The 24,046-nt window shown below is 33.1% G+C and overlaps 1 protein-coding gene across 9 annotated transcripts in view; it reads right to left on the reverse strand.

The window, feature by feature from the left end:
- LRP1B (LDL receptor related protein 1B) overlaps positions 1-24,046 on the reverse strand; it is a 1,831,517-nt gene that overhangs the window by 638,130 nt on the left and 1,169,341 nt on the right. For all 9 annotated transcript variants that reach the window (XR_013828854.1, XM_079925113.1, XM_079925117.1 and 6 more), the window contains 3 exons: positions 23,674-23,856; positions 5,907-6,107; positions 325-570 (listed from right to left, as the gene is read on the reverse strand). Coding sequence is in view for 8 of the 9 variants with exons in the window: in XM_079925113.1 (XP_079781239.1) it covers positions 325-570; positions 5,907-6,107; positions 23,674-23,856 (630 nt within the window). In the remaining variant the exon portion in view is untranslated. The remainder of the gene's footprint in view (positions 1-324; positions 571-5,906; positions 6,108-23,673; positions 23,857-24,046) is intronic.

A 24,046-nucleotide genomic window follows, 5' to 3' on the forward strand; every position in this document is an offset into this window, starting at 1 on the left:
AGAGAAATAAAAGTAAATGCTTTGGAGCATACAAAAATAGGCGCCTAGGGAGGAAGATGACAAAAACAGTTACTTAAGGAAAAGATAATCAGATGGACTGTAATGGTAAAGGATTATTGTAATATTTTCTGTCCAGAAGATTTTGAAGTAGGTCTAATATGACACATTATACTTAAATGCCTTTTCTAAAATTAGTTGTACCCATTATTGATCTTCTGAGGTGTTTTTGCATTTTTTCTCAATATTTATTCTTAAATATAGCAAGATACACAACACACATATCACTTGCTATTCTTAAATATAGCAAAACACACATCTACTTACTGACACTTGTGCAACTTTCACCATCCACATCCAGCTTCCACCCTTCATAACATGAGCACTTGACTGTGTGCTTGTGTTGCTCACACACTTGACTGCACTTCAGATGGTTGCTGCAATAATCTACAATTTCACACGTTTTATTGTCTCTGCTGAGTTGAAGTCCTTCAGGGCAAGAACAGACAATTCCTCTTCCAGGAACAACAGAACAGTGGTTGCTACAGCCTCCATTGTTCAGTGAACATTCATCTATAAAAGGAGAGGAACAGATTATAGGGCATCATCAATTGTTTTGCTCAATTAAATACTAATCACTGAACTCAATTCTCTAAGGCTGGAATTAGAGAAAGGATATTATAAATGAATGGAGAAAGCACTCTTTAGATTTTTGTCCCAGAAGTTGGGGTAGAAATGATGAAAGAATTCATCTGATGACCAAATAGAGTTCTATATGACAGAAATTGGGAATGGAAGATTTTCATTTCTATAAATCTTTGGAGTACACTTTGTTTTACTCCATAGAAGTAAAGTGAGTTCAATGTTTCCATTATTACTGGAAAGATTATGCTGAGCCTTTTAGCAGTTATGCAAAATCAGTTTTTGAGGGCTTCCAAAAGGGACTCACATACACTGGTGATCTGAAAATCTGACTTATCTCAGTGTTTATAAATAAACAGGCATACACATACACATGTATGTATTATATCTATATATCTTTTTCTACACCTATAGTGTGATTTATAATAATAATCCAGAATGGATTAGTTTGTCCTTTACTGGCTACAGATATTTATTTATTTACTTTTATTTTCTTAGATATTTATTTTTAAATTAGGTAAATTATACATTGTACTTCATATATTGGTTATTATTATTAATTCAATGAGGCTATGGAAACATAATAAATAATACACAAAAATACTTGATCTGGCATTTTGGCTGAAATAATCAGCAAGTAGACTGTTGTGTAAAGAAAGAGAACTTCTCTTTCAGGGCACTTATAGTTTATAATCACACATTAGATATATTTATTTATCATTCTATTTCATCACAAGATTGTAGGATCCATGAGGGTATGCAAAATATTCATTCTGTTTACCATGTATATCCCACAGCTAGCATAGTGCCTAGCATAGAGTAAGCAGTTAAAAATATTTGTTGAATAACAAAATTTAACAAAATCATCCAAAAGCACACAACTGCCCCTAAATTGAGCTAGTATTTGTCCAACTGGGAAATTTCAAGATGTCATATTTACGCCCTTGACAAAAATAGCAAATAATTGTTTTCGCAACCATGATATTACCTATTATTATATACTATTAGGTGCATAGTAATAAGGCCAAAAGAAGCGTTGTCTTTCTCTACTTTAAAAATATGTTTGAGTAGTTGTCAAAGATTGTTCAGTTAGGTGTGTTTTGAGACATACTGAAAAGGAATGTTGTTCAATGATTGGCGAATTGCAATAATAATTACTTATATACCTCTAATATTTCCTGTTCTCTATGGAAATTCATCCAGCTCAAAAAATTGGACTGGAATGTAAGACTTTCAAAAATATTCTCTACACATTTTAAACTTCTGTATGGGTCAACTCTTCTTCACATTTGTCACCATAAAAGAAGTTACAGTAATAAGAAAAGAAAAATGATTACATTAACTGTTTTCTCTAAGAATTCAAGTTTGGCATTATTTTAGAAGAAAAAAAACATAGATTCATTTCTTGGTTCCTTCAGATATGTTTGTTCACCTGTAATCATAATCATTTCAAAACAGCAGTCGTTTCAAAGTCTTTGCCCCATTTTGTTCCATTGACATTCTTTTTCAAGAGAATTACTGTAAAGAAATGTCATCATACACAGCGGGTGAAAAAAATTGTTACAATGCTTTTAACTTATTTCAAGTACGACTGTTCTCTCAGCATTCAAATGTCTCTTTCTGACACTACCTGTGGAATTAAATCCTAGATTTAAGGATAAACAAAATTCACGTTGAAACTCTACAACTTAATATATAAATTTAATGGCAATATTTGTATGGCTAGCCCCTTGTCAATTTTCCCTTAACCCTAAACCTATCATTAAATCCTGCAGCTTCTTTTTAAATTTTTTGCTACCCGACAAAGACTCTCTCATTGACCAAGCTTTAGTCAAGCACCTCTGAACCCTCAGTCTTGGCTGATAAAACTGCAGACTCTCAGCACAAACAATTTCATTGTCTAATCCTCTCCCCAACCCCCTCCTCCTAAGCCAATAAGAAACTCAGACAAACACTAGCACAGTTTTTAACAGCTCATGGCAGCATCCCTAAAATAACCTCAGCCCTCCTTAAAGTGTCTTCCTGAGAAAGCTCTATGACTCCATGATGCTGCAGAAATTTACTATTGTTTTGCCCCAAACCTGATGATAGGAAGATAGGGCCCTGAGCCCCATCTCAGAGCAGTTACTTTAGAAAGCTTGCAAGATAAATCCTTTCTCTGTACCTTTGAGATGTCAGTCATCTACCACTCAGAACTGTTCCTCCCAACCCCAGGATCTGAAAGCCATCTTTTTGAAATGCAAACATTTAAGGAGACAACTCTCTCACCCTTACTCCCAACCCTGTGGGTACCTTGCTCTGACTTGTACCACTGCCTCCAGTCATAAAGATATGAGAAGTTTGTCTCTTCTCTGGGATGAGCACCAATTAACAAACCCAGATGGCCTAGTCACATGGGCCAATGCCCCATTAACACCCCTTAGTGCCTTTCCCATAGCACATTCCAGCCTTTAAAAAGTTTCTCATCTTTTGTTTTGGTGAAGCTGATTTCAATTAATATTGGATACTCTTCCCTATTGCAATAGTTATTACTGAGTAAATATCACTTTAACTAGTATCCAGTTTTATCTTTGACATACCCTTATAACAAAAATCAACAGTTAACTCCCTTCTTGAATGATTGAAATCTCTTCTTATTTCTTTCTTAAGTGCATATCTCTTTCCTCTTGAAATCACTTAAAATTCCCCCTGAAAAAATAATCTCTCCACCAGGATTCAACTTATCTTCTTGAGCTCTCTCTTTTCTTAAAATTTTATAGACCAGATTTATTTGGAGAAAACAAACAACCTCACTACCCAAACGATGGATGTTTACATCTCAAGACACCTCCCAAATACTGTCTACAGATTACAAGTAATTTTCATATATTTTACATGTATTGAGGAACAGGATATGAATCAATCCCTGTTTTTGTTTCAGCGGGGAGTAGGGGGATAAAAAACAGCTATTTTAGATACAACTATTTGGAAGGAGTTGACATGAAGAGGGCACACCCTACATTTTCACCATCAATAGCAAATGGTTTAAAAAACTCTTTCAATTTTGGGTATCTTTCTCTAAAATCCACTCTTTAGTTACAAGCCAATTCATGCCAATTATTTAAAGTTAATTCACTTGGTATATCTTTCATGTCCACCAGGTAAATGATTCATTATGCCCATTGCTGCAGCACTCAAACCAACATCCCCGCCTGGCTGGACAGGGCCTAACCTAGTATTGGTTGGAAAAGGATTTGAAAACAAGAGACCAAAGTGTCATTTCCCTACAGGAACCAATATTGCCGACCATCTACAAACTGACACTACAAAGGTGCACATAAAAGCACCTTTTCAGAGGAAAGAAGAGCCTTCTGCAATTCAGTCAATCCCTTGACCAGTGATTGTTTTTGTTTTTCATTGTTCTAATTCTCCCTCAACTTCACCTGATAAAGGACAGAGTATGTGAGTTCAATATGCCACAGTGCTGCAATCAGTACAAAAATATCTTTTTATCTCCTCTGGTACTTCCACACCTAGCTTTACTGTGACCTTTTCCACTCCCTGTAATCATTTAAAATCTTTGAGCAAGACTTCTTAGCCAATGAGTACAGTAGCTTGATAAGCAAGAACTGATTTTCAATCTTGAAGTAGACAGAGAAATGAATTCAGAAGAAATCCCCTTTTCTCTTTTATTTTCCCAATTTAGGGAGCAAAGAATAGGAAAATAAGGCTGCATTTTCTTATGATTCTCTTCATTTTTCTTAATGACTGTATTTTCTCTTCTTCACCTTTTATTTACTTCATTGAACCCAAAGGGTGAAGAAAAGATGGAAAAGCACTAATTTATTTCAAGACCTGTAGTGCATTAAGTATTATTACCATGATTTCCTAATAGATATCATCTCCATTTTTTTAATAAGGAAACTGACAATTCCAGAAATTAAGCCACCTGCCTAGGTGACTTAATTGAAGTAATTGAAGAATAGAATTCAAACTTGTCAAAATCTCATTTTTTTCTATAATTATACACTTTCAATTTTAAGACTGTTGACAGTTTCCTTCTTTTAGAATTGCTCTTACAAACTTCATGCGCAATTCTCATACATGGTAATGTAAGAGATCTTTCCATCCACCGAACTACTCCACCAGGGAGAACAGGCTGGGAGAAAAAGAAGTGAATACAGATAAACTGTATAAATAAAGTCTGTCATCCTTTATTTGTAATTTTTTGGATTTAATTTTAGGGTTTCTGTTTGTTTAAATGATAGCATCACTGAATGAAGACTGTTGCATTTACTGTTTCAAGGTTGTTTTATAGAATCACAGACTATTTGGAAGAAAGGATGTTTTATTACATAAATTTTAAAAAGAATAATAGTCTTTTTTATATCACTCAGTATGCTATTAATGCTCAATTCAGATCAATATATGATAACTTTAGGCTTAAATGTAGTTGTCTTTCCTATTTCCAATCAGGCAGGTTCATCATTTCCTAAAGTCATTTTCTCACAGCCTCAAGTCAACTCATTATTGTTCTTATCATGCTATAAATCTTCGTCATTACTCTATTGATGTCACCTTCAGTATTATCTAGAAAGCATATTTTTAAAATCTCCTTGCGAAAGCTCTGATCTCCCCACAGAGAAGGAAATATAATTGCTTTATATGTGCTGGTGGCATAAGGAGATGGCTAGTGAAAAGTGATTTTAAAGTTCAAAAGCTATCACGCTGAAATCATCATTTTAACTAGATAAAGCATACTAAAGAAAGCTACTGTATGAAAACTAAAAACTTCTGAGAAAATTATATAAAATCAAGTAATATTCTATTGATTTCATTATCCAGTTTCTTCCTTTCCTCTTTTTAAAAAAGGTTTCTGTTGTAATGATCTGAAGTCCTGACAAAATACATTGGGTGGTAGTAAATTTCATCCCATAGTTTAATAATAACAGGAGTCTTCTGTTCTGAGCAACTCACTGACAGAATATAATCAATTCAATTGTGGGAACATCATTGACTATTCAGAGATTTAAATGATGAACGCAGCTGTACAACTGTTAAGTTAGTTGGATCAGGTAGCCTTTTCTGCTTCATTTTTAGAGATTTCTGATCATATTTAATTTTTTAAATAAATATACAGTGCCTGTAAAATGTAAACAGGATTCAACCCTAAAAGTTACATTTAAAGAAATGACTGGAAGGAACAAATGCTACTATAATAACTATCAGCTAGTGGACTAAAAGGTTCTAGTCTCCAGAAAGAAGCAATGCAGTGAAACGTGCAATACCACAGAGGTCGCCTTCGTCAGACCCATCAGGACAATCCCTTCTCCCATTGCAGAGCTTCTCTGGCTGCAGGCAGACCGAAGTGTCATTAGCACAAGGGTACTTGGGTGGCCCACACAAGAAACTGTCACAGTCATCTTCGTCTGATTGATCTTCGCAATCGATATCTCCATCGCATACCCAGTCTTTGTTGATGCATCTCCCTTAAGAAAATAGCAAAAACATGCATTTAATTTTTGCAATTAAGCCACTGGAATAATGAGTAGTCATTGTCTTCAGTCAGAGGCAGAACAAATTGCCATTAGCAAGAAATCTATTTGCTGATAGTTTGACATTTCATGACAGCATTTGAGTAGTTCTTGTCCTCATTGTAATAGTATTCTTAGCGTTACAGCCCTGATATTTTCTTTAGTTTCAAGTTATTGCCTTACCCTATTTTAAAAAAAAATCTGTAACTCATTGAAAGTTTAATTACTTTTAAAAGCAAATTTTATTTATAAGTCCTTTTCAGTGCCCTAAATTTAGATAGGTGCTATCACTGTATTTTGGAGACCTAAAATTAAGCAAATGCTTTATTTTTGAAGGTGAAGATGTCCTTCTATTTACATTTATAACCTTAGCAACTCAACTCCTCACATTCAGACTTATGCACATGCCCTTTCATAGAAGAATGTAAAATGTTACTAAACATTTTAGTAGCTAAGATATATACAGACAAAATTTAGAGAAATATGTTCTTTATTGACTTTGAAAGAAAAAAATGAAGTGATTATTGTTTAGCCAGAATGTTTCAAAAGTAACAATGTGAAATTCCTAGGAAGCAATGGGTATTGACTATGTAAACTGTTTTTGTTCGTTGCAAATTATTCTTCCTTTCCAGAATATTTGTACTTTTCTTCTAATTAATCATCTTTTCTGAATTATACAATGTTAATGTGTAATGTGAATAAAGAATGTTCCTAAATATAAATACTGGTTATCAGTTGACTACGCCAACATCTCATAAAATGAGTGGGGCAAATAAAAGGGAAATGGAAAAACGTTAGGTTGTATATGTCCAAGAGTCATTACGTATTTAAATGTCTTCTTCAAACTCAAGGCTACTGAATTTTAAAATATTTAAAATATTTGTGAAAATGTTTTATTTATAGAAACATATTAATAATTCTCTATGCTACTATATATCAAATAAGAGAAAAACAAATGATCAGTTCCACAGTTAATATAAATAAATTTGATAATATTCAACATTATTTATTGATCAAAATACTCAAAATGAATTATTTATTCACATAAAATGAACACTTTATTAATGAATTTGAATATAAATGGAGGAACATTATAAAATTTTGCTTTAATATCATAAATAAAACTAATAATGTTATTATTTTATATTGCCTGGAAATATTATGTAATATAATTAGACAATAGAAAGAAATGAGGTATAAAACTAGAAAAGAATATCATTACATGCAGTTAATATAATCACATAATTATAAATCAATAAAAACTAAATAAGAACTATAAGAAACTAAGAATTTAAAATATATGTAGCTAGTTTCAAAAATTATACAAAAATCAATAGATTTCATATATACAAAGATAATATAGTAGAAGAAAGGGTCAACCAAAAAATCTACCATAAAACAAAGTATTTTGAGTTAAACTACACAAAAACTGTATATAATTTATATGAAAATTTAAAAGTTTATAAAGAAACTCAAAAGAAGCCTGGAATAAAGATATAGTTTGGTTTTAGAGAGGAAGATATATTAAAGGTATTATTTTTCCCCTAATTAATACCATCCCAATAAAATAGTTACAATATTATTGTAATCCCATGAACTTATCCTAAACTTAAGAAAATAAAACTGCAAATATCATGAGGAGTCTTCTAAAAAAAATAGAGGAACACTAATGAGTAGGAACTATATATGCCAGGAATTTAGAAGTGTTTTAAAGTAACATTGGTTAAATTTTTTTCATAACAGGATATCAATAAGCATCAATAATTAAACAGCATAGAGACATGAGAAGTACAGTCATTTATGTACATGGTTTTAATATACAAAAACTGGCAATTCAAAATAGTAGAGAATAAATAATTACAAAATTAATAATGTTAGGATTGTTGATGAGCCACCTGGAGGAAAAAAAAATGCTGAATCTTTACTTGATCCTTACACCAAAAAAAATTATAGACAGATCAAAGAAGTGTTTTAAAATAATAACAATGATAATACACATTCTAGAATAAAATAGCTATTAAAACAAGAACATTACAAACATAGAAAACATAAAGGACAAATTGACAAACTTAAATACTGTCCACACTGAGCAATAAAATCCATCTACAGAGTCAACATAAAGTCAATAAAACAGGAAAAAAAATCATTATATTTGACAAAAAGGGCATATTTCTTTAAAATAGAAAAGCCTCATAAATCAATATGATAAAGATCAATAAACCAATATAAGTGCAAGATTCACAATGAATCAATAATGGCTTACAAACGTAAGATGTTCAAAAAATCTTTCAATTAAAAAAGTAAACAAAAACAGCAATATGATAGCATTTTTTCTCTCACATTGATTAAGATTAAAAAGTTGTATAACACAAAGATAGATTTGACAAGGGTATAAAAAAACAACCCCAGTGTTGAAGGGGCTGCAAATTGGGATAATCTCTCTGTAGGCCAATATTATGAAATCTAGTAAATTAAAAATGTATCAACTCCTCACCACAGCAATTCTAATTTTGGAATTTTTTTCATTGGTATATTTGCCTGATGTGCAAAGATGCATATGCAAGGGTATGTGTTGCTGCTTTGTATATATTAGCAAAAGTCTGTTAACAACTTAAGTCAGCATTGCAAGACTGGTAACATCAATTACAATGCAGCCATACATTGAAATTATACACTTGAGTGAAAAACAATGAGATAATTCTGCATAAATTAAAATAAAACAGTCTTCAAATCATGTTAAAAAAAAGGCCTACACCTGAGTTTGCTGTAGGCTTTCTTTTATATTAGAATAGAATTATCTGTTTATCAATATCTGTGACTATATTTCCATACATATGTCAATATAAGCACATGCATAGGCTTGTCTCTACATGAATTCTTTCTGGAGGGTTATGCAGGAAATAATGCAAAATGATTGCTTCTGGCGAGGAAGACAAGGTGCCTGGAGTAGAAGCCAGATGGATTTTTCATTGAATCCTTTTGTGTTATTTTGTTTTCCTTCCACTATATTTCCATGTAACTTTTCAAAAAAAATACTAGCTCATTTTAAAATGATAAAGATGAAACATATACACATATGCCACAAAGTCAGATAGTTTCTACAAATACAGAGGTTACTCTGTGCCTTATACTTTCCTAGAGAGTTTAAGTAGTATAAGAAAGTCCTAAGACCCGTTCCCTGTCACCAAGGAGTTTATAATCTAGTTAGCAAGACAAGATCAATGCATAATACATATTTGTAGTCTAAAATATGACATCCTGTACTTAAGTATTAAATTGTATGGGATCATCTGCAAGTATAATAGAATGAAGGGAGAATTCAAGAATAATATAGTAATTTCCATTTTTAGTTTGTAAATCAAGATGCAGCTTACATTTTCCTCATACACACCCCATGATGACATTCTTAACCACTGACTCCAGAATGACCCTAAAATTGTTTCAACAAACCCATCCATAAATCACTATCAACCTTTTAGAGTCAGAGTAGCAGTAAAACCTATTTGCCACCCCTGATCTAAATGCTGCCTGGAAAAGGTAAAGAAAAATCTTATGCAAATGACTAATAACTTAGATTATGTTACCAGAGATATGAATAAATATGAATACGTAGCTTAGATAAAATGTACAAATTTCAATAGCTCTCTCCTCCCACTGATTTTGCAGGGGATGTTTGAAACTTAATTGCTTTTCCCTTTCTTGTTTGGTTTTAATTTTTATAAAAATGTAGATAAGAGAGTGCACCAGGTATGATAAGTTTAGTTAAATTTCTATTTCATACCCATTAATTGAATAAAACCCAAAAGCAAATTACCTTAGTAAATATGCTTAAAGAGTGTTGATTTTTACTTGATTTGTATCAAGACAAATACTTACATAGTGAAATCACTGGACATAACATAGTAAAAAGTAAAGCATTACAACTTCCCTTGTTTAAGCTCCTTCCTTTATATATATAAGAAAGTTGAAACTCAGGTCAAATTAGTATTTTTAAAACAAAATAAAGATTAATAATTCTAAAATGTGTTACAGAAATTATACACATCCAATATCTAAAAACACAAAATCTTTAAAAATAACTTTTAAAAAGATTGTGCACAAATAAGTTCAAATAACCAAGTAAACCAAGTTCAAATTGTCTCTACTAATTCTTCTTTAAAGAGATATCACAGGTTAAAAAAATATTTGGTGTTTATTATCAAGTTGAGTTCTACATAATATTTTCTGATTTATTTATGAAGATGTTTTCAACTTGATTCTTACTATGTGTGCAAGACACACTCTTCTGGGAATTGTAGTTTTGTCCTTTGAGCAAAGAGAATAAGAACGGCCAAGCAACAGCAGCAACAAAAAACAGAAATAGCAAAAATCAGCATGTTGGTATCATGGCAGTTACTACAATCACACACACACACATACACACACACTCTCTCTCTCTCTCTCTCATACACACACTCACGACTTTGTAAGGACTATTTTGATTTGTGTAACCTTGAAATATACAGTTTAGGTCTAAAGTCAGTAGAAAGTCAACAGCTATCGGAAAACGAAGAGGTCCTATGAATTCCTAGAAAATGTGCTTTCCTCAAATAAACTTATATGATCGCTTCCAAAGTTCCTTTTCTCTCTGTTAAACTGTTTTGGCTATTTTTAAAAAATAGATTTATTAATTTGTGAACTGCTTGACTGTCTTTTGTCTTTATGAAAGACAACACGCTACAAGAGGACAATTTCTGTCCTGGGATATGACTGGCAGTTAATATCAAGAATATGGGTATGAAGAAAAGTGAATCTTAGAAAAAATCCAAAGGGATTTACTTAATAATATGATTTTTTTGAATATTGGTTTTTGAAATACAATGTCTTTTAATTTGTATACTACTAACCTTTAATCCCACATACATATTTATTTCTCTAACAGTGTTTGGCTTTGATTCAATTCAGCAAATATTTATTGAGTATTTTGTACCTGTCTAGCTACTGAACACTGTAGGAAAACTGGAAAGACAAATTCCTGACCTTGTGGAGGAATAAGTCGAGTAGTGACAAACGTTCTATAAAAAAAGGATGAGATAAAAAAAAAAGCCTTATAACAATTACAGAGTGCTACGGAATTTCAAGGAGCTAGAAAAGATGTATGATTGAAAGGCTGAGGAAGAGAAAGCTTTACTAAGATGTTATTCGGAAAGGGGTTTTGAAGAGTGGCAGTGAATAGTAGATACGGACACAAGAAAAAAGGCATTTCATCCAAACAGCTGTCTTATCTGTATAGTCTTAACATTCAAATACATACCCTCTGCAAAAGCAAATAAAAGGAAAGAAAGAGAGAACAATTTAATAGTATGGTACTTTACTGCTGCTACTCAGTGGGAATGTGTCAGGGCATAGATGGTGAAAGTAAATCAACTCTCCCTTAATTTGGTCCCTCTTCCATTTCTGAGTGAATGCACTATAAAATTATATTTTGTACATTTATTCTTTGTTTTATGCTAAATATTTTCTTAATGATACAGCTTTATGTACAAATTTTCATCAAAACTGTATATACAGAACCATGTATACTGAGTTTTGTGGATGATTTTCAATGGTAATTTTGAACATAGGCAGTTTTAACTTTATTTGTTGAATCTAACCCACATATAAGATGCAATTCCTATATAAATGCATAGACAGAGCAAGGGTGGGACTTGCTCCAGAGGCAGCAATAAAGCAGTTTGGGACTACAGTTCATGAAATGTTGATTCCTAATTCAAGAGTGTCTCCTAATCTTACAGTGGAGAACCACTGAAAGATTTTGAGAAAGTCTGTGATCAGGTCCCAGCTTACGAAGTAAGGGGAACCTAAAAACACGTGTAGAATGGATTGAAGATAATAATTGTCAGGGATAAAAATAGTAGACGACACAAAGGTCTGAGTGAGATACAATACAGACTTAACCTTAAGCTCTGATGTGTGAATGGAAAGAACAGAATGAGTGCTGTTAAGAGAAACTGTAGAGGTAGCATCAGTAGGACCTGGAAAATTATTACACGCTGGAAGTGTCAAAAGGTAGTTTCTGCTTTAAATTTAAATGTTTAGGAGAATGAAGATGTTTCCAACAGACATAGAGGAGAGAGAAAGAATTTCTGGCTTTGGAGAGAAACTGGGATGTTGAGCATAGCAATGGAAAAAATGGGTTTGAAGCGTGGGGTTCAACATCAGTGACAGAAATTTGGGAGGCATTTACCTGGAGGTGATGGTTGAAACTTTGGGAACATAAGAATTTGCTATGGACACCTTACAGAAAGATGAGAGGAGTAAAACAGAAATTAAGAGAAAAATCTGTGCAATGTCTGAGATGGATTATGTATTCAAAAGATATTTTTAAATTAAATATAAAGGATAGGCAAAGGGAAAAGGAGCAAGGGAAGGTGAAATAAAAATAGAAATCTAAATGCTGAGTGGAAAGAGGACAATTCAATATGAGATTTCATAAGGAAAATTTCAAGGAAAGGATATGTATTGGAGAGAAAGGTCAAGTATGGCAGAGAAAGAAGTCACTATACAGTAGTAACAGTCAAAGGTATTGTTGATTAAGTTCATACTATGTTCTAGGCACTTTTTGTACAGTCTATTGGTTATCATTATTAATATCTCTATTTTACAGATCAGAAAACTGCACCTTAGAGAGGTTTGGTAATCTATGCAAACTCACGTAGTTACTGAATGGCAGAGGAGGACTCAAGATTGAGAAGAGGATGGGCTGAAAAATCATTCCTGGTGACAACTGAAACAGCAATTTCCATCAAAGGCAGGGAGAGGATGTTAGACAGCAAAAGGTAAAAGAATGAATGAGAAAAAAGACATCGAGGTACACTACACAAGATGATTCAACGAATGGAAGGAGGAAGACAGGAAAACTGATAAAATAAAATGTTTTTGAGGTTACTGTGCTAGGTATATTTACAAAGAGAAAGAAAAATTAGTGTAGAGAAAGAAATTGAAGACATGAGCAAGAAAAATGACTAAGGTCCCATGGGATATAGGAGGTCACAGGATCAACAGCTAAAGAAGACATCTTCTTGGCAGAATGGAGGGTATTTCCTACTTAAGATACAGGATTAAAGGAGGAAAAGAGTAAGTATACAGCAAAATGTTTAAAAATGCCAGTGGGAGGAATAAAGAGAGTAACGTACAAGGCTCATAAGAAGCTATATGCACAAAAAATCTATTAGATTTAGAGCACATAGACAATGGAGAGCTCACCATGTTATTTCATCAGAAATAAATAACAGTATACCATAGGGTCAGTTACAGGAAGGGAAAAAAAATTGCTCTATTTAGAAATTCTTCATATACAATCCACCATATAATTTTAACAAAATCACTATTCCATTGTAGGATAAGTTTGGTTCTAATTATCCAGATTGATTTTTACCATAGATTAAACTCACCATTTCACTTTTTATATACTGATACAACAACGGGGTAAGGGGAAAAAAACCAAAAACACCCAAATAAACCTAAACATAGAAAAGAATAACACTTTGCCATTCACACAAGCCCACAATGGATTTTCATTACATGAGAGGATCAGAACAGAGGATGATGTTTATGAAGCCACCGTCAGAGTTAAATCCCCTTGTGTGCCAGTTAGTTTTGTTACATTCTTCTGCTAAAGACTACTTCATCCTTAACTCTTAATTCAACCCTGGGACCTTACTTGAAAATGTATGTTACTTTTTCTAGTGGAATCTAGAGTGAAAGGTTATGGGTCAACACCAATCTATCACTTGGAAAGACAGTCAGTCATAAGGGGAGACTGTACAACTATCACACCTCTCACTCTTTTTCCCTGGCCATCCTTTCCCCCATTCAAAGACAAATATTGACCACAGTTTCTTGTGAAACCTTCTAGAAATATTCTTATTATAGAAAAGAATATGCTTGTATTTATTTTCTTTTTATTTAAATAATATTACATACTATGCCCAGTAATATGTTCATTGACTTTTCACTCAAAATTTAATCATAGGGAAATGTCCATGTCAGTGTATTATAATGATTTCCATTTACTAAATTGTCGCCAGGTATTCTACCATATGGATATACCATAATGTTTCTACCTAGTGCCCCATTTTGGGCTATTTAGGTTGTTTGTGACATTTAGCTCTTAAAAACAATTTAGTGGCAAATAGCATATGAAAAGATGCTCCACATCATATGTCATTAGGGAAATGCAAATTAAAACAACACTACTATAAACCTATTCGAATGACGAAAATCCTAAACACTGATACCCTCAAATACTGGCGACGCTATCGAGCAATAAAAATTCCTCATTCATTTCTGGTGGGAATGCAAAATTCGACAGCCACTTTGGAAGACAGTCTGGCAGTTTATTACGAAACCAAACACACTCTTACCATATGATCCAGCAATCACACTCCTTGGTATTTACCCAAATGAGAGGAAAACTTATGTCCACACAAAAACCTATACACAGATGTTTATAGCCACTTCATTCATAATTGCCAAAACTTGGAAGCAACCAAGTTGCCTTTCAGTAGGTTGAATGAATAAATAAACTGTGGTACAACCAGACAATGGAATATCATTCAGTGTCAAAAAGAAATGAGCTAACAAGCCACGAAAAGACATGGAGGAACCTAAATGAATGTTACTAAGTGAAAGGAGCCAATCTGAAAAGGCTGCACATACTGTATGATTCCAGCTATATGACACTGTGGAAAAGTCAAAACTATGGAGACAGTAAAAAGATCAGATGTTGCCAGGGTTTGCGGGGAAGGTGGGATGACAGGCAGAGCACAGAGGATTTTTAGGGCAGTGAAACTATGATACTATGGTAGCACATCATTACACATTTGTCAAAATCCATAGTTTGTACAACATCGAGAGTGAACCCTAATGTAAACTATAGACTCTGGGTGATAATGATCTATCAGTATAGGAATGCAGGGTCATTAATTGTAACAAATATACCAGAGGAGGATGTTTTTTCATGATGAATTATTCTCTTAATATATTGCTGGGTTTGCTCATGTTTTATCTCGAATAATGGTAGTCATGGTCATGAGAGAGTTTGTAATTTTTGTGTGTATGGGAGGTACTAACTTTTGTGGTTGGAAAATCAACATTATGTTGCTTAAAAGCTTCTATTCCTTTCAAATTCTCTGGAGGAGATGAAACAGCATCATAGCAATGTTCCTTAAATATCTGGTAGAAATTTTCATCTGGACTTTTGGTGGAATAGTGACAGGGGTTATATATTGATTATTTTTAAAATTTTTATAAAATATATTGCCTATTTTTTTCCTTTCTAGAGTTAAGTTCGAAAATTTATATTTTTAAAAAACTATATGATTTTATTAATACAGATTTTTATGTTCACTTCTATGATACTTCATAGATAGTTTCTTTAACTTTTATAATTTCTTCAGCATCTGTGATTATTTTCCCATTCTCATTTTGTGCACTGCATTTTCACTGTGTTCTTCTTTATTAGGTCAGTTAATGTATTAGTGACTTTAGTTATTATTTCAACAACCTAATTCTTGAATTTTCACATTATGCTATTTTCTTTCTTTTTTCTAAATTCAAACATTAATTTGATTTTGTTTCCCTTTGGTTTCTTTTGTTATCTCCTAACTTCTTGAGTTTGGTGTTGCATTAGTCAGGATAAGCTATGCTGCAGTAACAAACCCTAAAATCCAGGGGCCTAACTCAGTAACGGTTAATTGTTTGTTCACATAAAATCAGGGAAGGTAAGGTCACCTTCGTCCATCTTGTATGTGTGCCCTCTAGACCCATACAGTAAGGAGATGCTCACTATAGCTTAACTGCCTTGCATGGAAATGATATAGTCCCTTTGGCTCACAGTGCTTAGCTAGAACTAGTCATTTGACCCCAATCTAAATGCAAGAGAGTTGAGAAATACAGTAAAGCGTAAGGAGTTGGTGAACACTGTGTCTGGTACACACTGTCCAAAAACTATTTTTTTAATTACTTAGTGTAAATACAGGTGTCTCAAAAGTCTCAGAATAGTTTTAACCTTTAATAATTTTAGAAATATAAATGCTACAAACATAAAAATCATTTAAAAGTTTATATCAATTACTTATAATTTTATAAATTGAGTTTTAGTTACATATAATTCTATAAATTTTGAATATAACATTTTAAATATATTTTTAGTTCAGCCCCTCTAAGAGGGAAACTACTAGAACCAAACTTAAAAATGTATTATCCAGGATTCATAAAACTAAATATATGTTAACAATAACTAAAATTTCAAATGATATCTTTTGTAAATTTACAGTATTTATACTTCTGAAATTGTTAAAGATTAAAAATACATTGAGAATTTTGTGACACTCTGCATATAAATTTAGAAAGTTATGATTTTTCCCATGAGCAATGCTTTATTTATATTCAATATATTCTGATAAGTATATATCTTTATTTTGTAAGAGTTCTACAAGTTTAGAGTCCCTCTAGAATTAAGATAAAAAGTGTTTTATTTTATTATTTAACTTCTAAGCAGAAGAGTGGTTTACGCTTCATAATTATCGGTTTATTATATGATAATCAGAGAATTCTGCCTGCATTATTTCTATTTCTTGGAATTTATTGAAGTTGTTTGTGACAATAAATGCTCATTTAAAAAATATTTCCTGAACCTTGTAAAAGAAGGTTTATTTTTGGCCTTCTAAAAATAGAGTTATATTTTTATTAATTTGATTTAAACATTAATTCTTCAGATCTTCTACATCTGTATATACTCCTGCCGTTCTTTATATGAATTCTAGAAGTGGGAAGGCCGGATCAAATTTACATTTCTACTAACAGCTGGGGGCCCTATCTTCCTTATAATCTTGTCATCAATGTATAATGTCAAAGGTTTCATTTATTTTTCCATTCTGAAGAATGGCATTTCTGAGTTTCTTTTCCATGAGAGAAGGACTTTCCTCCCCTGATTCCCTGACTATAATATACAGTTGATCCTCAAAAAACGTGGTGGTTGGGGGCACAGTTGAAAATCCAAGTTTAACTTTTGACTCCCCCCGAAGTTAACTACTAATCACCTACTGTTGACTGGAAACCTTAACATATATCTTGTATGATATGTGTATTATATACTGTATTCTTATAATAAAGTAGGCTAGATAAAGGAAAATGTTATTAAGGAAAATCATAAGGAAGAGAAAATACGTTTACAGTACCTACCTTATCAATACCATAAGATTATGTTGTCTATTCACAAGAGGAATCATCTGTCAGTGCCTACATCAATATTGTCTTATATGATACAAAATACTGTAGATTTTATATGTGTTACTAACACTAGACATCAAAAATGAAAAAAATAGTGTGAATAAGATTCATATTTACAGGTATAATAATTCATGCATTGATAATGAAGAAGCAGCAATATGATTACTTCATGGTAGCCCAGGTATACACTAAATGATGAATTGTTATAAATTTTTTATGGCATATAGTATTACAGTCATATTCAGATTACAGCATTACAAACATCATTACATTAAAAAAAAACACCTGTGATAATAGGCTTTCTCCAATGATGAGAGAAAGAGGCATGCTGTACAGTAATATGATTCTTTGAAAGCAGAGTTATAAAACATTAGGAAAACTAACACATTATTAATTTTATGTTACATATCACTCACTTTATATCTCTGTTAGGATAGGCTATCCACTTCAATACAAGTCTTGCACATGATGTTCTACATCATGAATACTTAGGTGATAATGATGATGACACAAAAACTTCTCATACAGTTCTTGCTGTACAGTTATTAGATTTTTACACAAAAACACTCACACACATATACAGCAGATAAGTTTATTAATAGTAGAACATGATGATTATTTACTATTTATTAAGTGGAAACAGACCATCATAAGAGCCTTCATTCTTGTCATCTTCATGCTGAGTAGGCTGAGGAGGGGGAGGAAAGGAGAAGACGGTCTTGCTGTCTCAGGGGTGGCAGAGGTGGAGGAGGTCGAATGGGAGGCAAGAGAGGCAGGCACACTCTCTGTAACTTCGCAGAAATACACTGTAATTTCTCTCTGACTTTTACGCTCTCTCAATTCTCTAAAAATGTTTCTTTATGGTACTAATTCTTCTTTTATCATTTGCTTTTGTTTCAGTGCCTGTATCGTAGAAGGGTTCATGCCATAAAAGAAGTCAAAAGCATCTTGAATAACTGTAACCCTTCTGCCGAACTGCCTAACGTTAGTTTTTTCCTGGCACTGCTTCTTCTCAGTCTTCTTCCTTATCGTCTGGCACTAGTTCAGAAGCATTCATCTCCATCAAGTTGTATTTTGTTAATTCCTCTGGTATGGTGTCTATTAGTTCTTGAATTTCTTCAAGATCCATATCTTAAAACCCTTCACTCCCCACAACCAACTTGTTCTGCCATATCTACAACCTCTTTCATAATTTCCTTGATTGGCTCTCCTGCAGATCCTGTGAAGTCATGCACAACATCTGGACACAGTTTCTCCAGCAGCAATTTATTGTTTCGGGTTTGATGGCTTTCACAGCCTTTTCTGTAATAATGATGGCATCTTCAATGGTGTAATCCTTTCAGACTTTCATGATGTTCTCTCTGTTGGGGTCCTCTTCCATAGCATTGACAATACTTTCCTTTGAGAAAAGGAAAAGGCTCATTTTGTGTAATGAGCCTTAAAGGTCCTATGACTTGCTGATCTAGGTGCTGAATTAGAGACATATTTTTGGGGGGTAAATAAACCAGTTTGACACATTCAGTGTTGAATTCATGGGGTTCTGGGTGGCCAGGGGACATTGTCCAACATCAAAAGAACTTTAAAAGGCAGTCCCTTACTGGCAAGGTACTTCCTGACTTCAGGGACAAAGCATTAATGAAACCAGTCCAGGAAAGTGGTTCTCATTGTCGAGGCCTTCTTTTTGTACAATCAGAAGATTGACCAGCTGGTATTTACTTTTCCCCTCAAGGCCCAGGGGTTTGCAGCTTTATAGATAAGGGCAGTCCTGATCATAAGCCCTGTTGCATTGAACAGACCAGTAAAGTTAGCCTACCCCTTTCTGATTTAAATCCTGGTGCTCACTTCTCTTCCTTACTAATAAATGTCCTTTGTGGATTTTTTTTTTCCAGAGTAGGGTACTTTTGTCTGAATTAAAAACCCGTTCAGGCAGATATCCTTTCTTTTCAATGATTTTCTTAATGGCATCTGTAACTCATCTGCTACCTCTTGGTTGGCAGAAGCTGCTTCTCTTGTTATACTGACATTTTCTAAAGCCAAGCCTCTTACTAAACTTATGAAACCATCCTTTGCTGGCATTAAATTCTCCACCTTTAGATCCTTCACTTTCCTTTTGCTTTAAGTTGTCATATAATGACTTCACTTTTTCCCGAATCATATTAGAGTCTTTAGGTATACCTTTCTTATAGCAATGGTGCAGTCACATAAAAGCTGCATTTTCAATACAAGATATAAAGGTATTTCAGAAAAAGTGCAAGGTTTTCACACCTGCTGGCATAGCTGCAGCAATGGCTTCACAAATTTCCTTTTCTTCTCTTACAATGGTCCTTATGCTGGATTCATTATCTTGAAATGATGGGCAACCGCCACTCCAGACCTCAATCTACAGTATATATTAATCAATTCAACTTTTTCTTGTAATGTCATGACTTTTCTCTGCTTCTTGGGAGCACTTCCAGCCTCAACAGTGGCACTTCATATGGGTCCCATGGTGTTATTCAAGGTTTATGGCATTGTGCTAAACACAATGAAAAATACGCAAGAACCAAAAGAGATCACTTTTTTTTTTCGATATGCAGTTTACTGGAGAGATAAACTGCTCACCTGGAGATGATTAGTGTCATATGACATTTTAAGCAGATGCTAGCAACACTTGAGCTCACCGAAATAGCAGCAGAAGGTAGCTACAAAATTATTACAATATGTACTACAGTTAACTTTTTGCAGTAATTTAATACTGTATCTTTACATTTGTTTAGACTTCTGTTGACTGCAAATGGCACCGTGTCTGGTATGTTAAGTGTTTGTAAGTTTTGATAAATTTTAACTTTTTATAATAGATTTGTGTAGATTTTATGGTAGCAATAGATAAAATAGACAAGTATCTACATATATTTTATGCATTCATGATGTACCTTTTTCTTAATTTTTTCAATATTTCTAGGCTATGTGGTTCCTCTGTTAGTTTTTGCAAATTCTTGCCAATCTCCAAAAAAAGTTTCCAATGTATTTATTTTAAAAATTTTGCATATAAATGGATGTAGTTCAAACCCCTGCTGTTCAAAGGTCACCCTAACTGCAATTTGTGAGAGACCAGATGTGGGAGAGTATAGTTCTTGGTCAAAGATAGACCCTCTGAGATTAGAGACTCTAAGATGATAATGGTTGAATTGTACTTTAACTTAATTTAGCTCTCATTCTTTCCTTTATTGGAATAAAGAAACAGTAATGTGCCTGTTTTTATACTAATGATAGCAATTTATGTATAAAAGCCATTGTAATCAACAAATATAAATTGATTGCCCTGAAAACTTTTAAATGCTCAAGCTAGCATTCAGAATTTTTTAAAAAATGAATATGAACTCTGAATTCAACATCTTGAATAGTTTAAAGGTCTTTTAGCTTGTAAAGCTGAGAATTTAATTAAACTTAAAAATATCACAAAGATTATAGATGTGTACATATTTTTAATCCAATGTGTATATTTGTGGTTCACTTTAATATCCGCAATGTCCATAAATATTCATACATTGTGAATTATTACTCCTCAAGTGGTTTGACACATTTTGCTTTACTATATTTAAGCCAGGGATTAAATTAGAAGCAGATCAATGGTTAAATTATTACCTTTCACATTCTGTGGATATTTATTCATTCATTCATTCATTCATTTATTGTGAGAACACTTAAGTTCCACTCTTAGCAAATTTTAGTTATACAATACAGTATCATCAATTGTAGTCGCTATGTTATACCACATTTCCCTTTTACAATGCAACATGAGTTTTATTGCAGTTCTGCTTTTTAATATTAAATTTTGGTTTACATGATGACCATTTGATACAAACATCTTAACATTATTAAGTGGATAACTCAAATCCCAAATCAACATGCATAAAAATGTCTCTCAGGATCCAATTCTCCTAAGATATCCACTGTGTGGGATCAAAATACACTACTTCCAAAATATGACACTTTATCATAAGGATTATTTTGAGCTGAAGCATTTGAGATTCAGTAGATGCAGAAAGAAGTCTTCTGTAGCTTCCCCTATCTGACTAAAAGCATAAACTTTTGAGAAATGAGAAGTGCCATAAAACACTTCCTCAGGGAAGTTCTAAGGCCATGAAGATGATGGAAAGTCAGTATCAAAATTGACCTACACAAATGTTATTAAGTAGCCTTTATCTTCCATTAGTTTTCCCATATATCTACCTTTCCACAATTTGCCATCCCTATAAACTCAAAGTCCTTTTCCTTTGTCCCCTCTGTGTGGGTAGAGGAAAAGGTTTTTTCCTCCCTACATCAGCCATCTTCATCATAATTAAGGTTTTATTTTTAAGTTGAGTCATATACAGAAAAAACTATTTCATAAGAGCTATTTCATATCAATACACACATACAAGATAAATCACAACACTTGAAATTTTCTATTAACTTTACTTAACCCTGTTATTTATTATTTATGTGTTTTCTCTCCATGTTTTCTGTCATAGACAGTTCAAACCAGTTTTTACTAACATACAGCTTTTAGAAATTACTTTACTATGAAGGCATTTATAATTTCTTTCTTCATAAGGAAATTTCAGCCTGGTTTTACCTCTAAATTTGCTAAATCTTGATAGCATATTCAGTTAGTTTTAGCTCAGGATATTCCAAGTAAATTAATATTTTTATTTTGTTTTCCTATAGCCTTGCTAGTTCCTTAGTCGTATACCTGTTAAAGACTGTTATCTGATATATTTCAGCATTCGTCCAATCAAACAAATGCCAGAAGCAACAGGAGAAAAAATATGCACTTAGAATAATGTTAGCCTGAGTCAAATAACGGGCTCTTTGGCATCAGAATTAGCCTGTTAAATAAAAACTTGCTTATTTAGTTAATAATTCATTCATTTAATAAGTTATTCATCTATTGATTTTCAACTAATATGAAATGTTCCATTATGATAATTTCTAAACTCAAAGTCACATTCTTCTAACCAATAACTCCCAAACTAAGAATCTTTATGTGATAATTGAAGAGAGTTACCTGTTAAAAATATTGTTGGAAAAATAATCATTTGAAAATACAACTCCCTCACTACTCCTACTCCTAGGAGTAGGCCTCAGGAGTATTTATTTACCTATGCCCATGTTAGCTTATATTTATTTCTTTATCTCTTATTTACAGGCTTAATTATACCCAGGAGGTGTGTTTAAGAAAAGAAACACAACTCCTTTTTATATTGTTAAATGCTCATGGGCCATGTGGTTCCTAAAGTATCTGCTTACTCACAGCTGTGATACCTTTTCATTTCTATGTTTTGGTTGAAATACTTAATAAAGGGCAAAATGAATCACCAAGAACTCCTGATTGAGCAATTCGGAAGCAATTTCACATTAAGAAGAACTCCCAGAGATGATTCCAGAATGTATCCTAAAATCTACAAAAAATTCTTTCCATGGGTTATCTGGATAATGATACCAATCATTTCACAAATTATACCACAAGAGTTAATTCTCTAAACTTCAGCTCATCATCTGGCATAGAGAAGGAAGTAAATAAGTTAGTTTTTCATGTTAGGTAGCACCTACTGTATGGAGAAAAACAACATGGAAACATCATAATATTAGAATAACTTATAAAAAAAAAGCTTCAGTGACTCTCAAAACAAATCAAAGGTTTGAATGATTTGAAAGTCATCACCTTCATCTTAATGGAGTCTAGCGACAGCACAATAAAATTTAGGAAACTGGTTGAAAATAAATGCATATAATTATGCCTTTTTTCCCTAGTCATCTTCATTAAATTTTATGATAAGGATTTATCTATGAAAAGGGGAATGCTGTAAGTGGGTTTAGCACACATGTCTCTTTCTGGACTCTGAAATTCCAGACTCTGAATCCAGATTGCCTGGTTTCAAATCCCATTTCTTCCATGCTGGCTCTGTGAGCCAGCAAGTTAAAAATTCTTTTGACTTTTTAATTTGAGAAAGTTAAAAACTGCTCTCCGCCTCAGTTTTCTCATTGTGAATTAGCATGATGAAATGAGTTCATGTAGAGAACATTCTTAGAACTGTGCCAAGTCCACAGATAGTTCTCAATAAATGTTACCTACTATTACTGTCATGTACAGAATGTGAGCAAACCTACTAGAAACACAAGGATACTTTTTATGAAGGTGAGATATGGATTGAGGAGGGCCCCAAAGGAACCTACATCAAGGAAGCAGGCCTGAGGTAGAAGTTGAACTCAGTGTTCTGCTTACCTGTACTGTGACAGGAAAACTTGGTTTTGTGATCACACAATCGTAAGGTACCACTGCAGCCTTTTTCATCACTACCATCTTCACAGTCTTTTTCCCCATCACAGCGCCACAGATCAGGAATGCAATTTCCATCAGGGTGACATTGAAATTCATTCCCATTACAACCAGCAGGAGAACGAATCTCTTAAATTGAAATGAGGGAGAGAGGCAGAGAGAGGAAGACAAGAGAGAAATTATGATTTTACTTGATAATATTTTTTTTCAATTTTTTTCTTTCTTTAGGCATTATAATGATCCTAGAGAGAATCTATTTTTACTTTATTGTTTAATAGTTGCAATACTCTCTAGCATTTTCAAATTTGTTTTAGAAACT

This window comes from Stenella coeruleoalba (genome assembly GCF_951394435.1).
Source record: "Stenella coeruleoalba genome assembly, chromosome: 6".
Taxonomy (NCBI): Eukaryota; Metazoa; Chordata; class Mammalia; order Artiodactyla; family Delphinidae; genus Stenella; species Stenella coeruleoalba.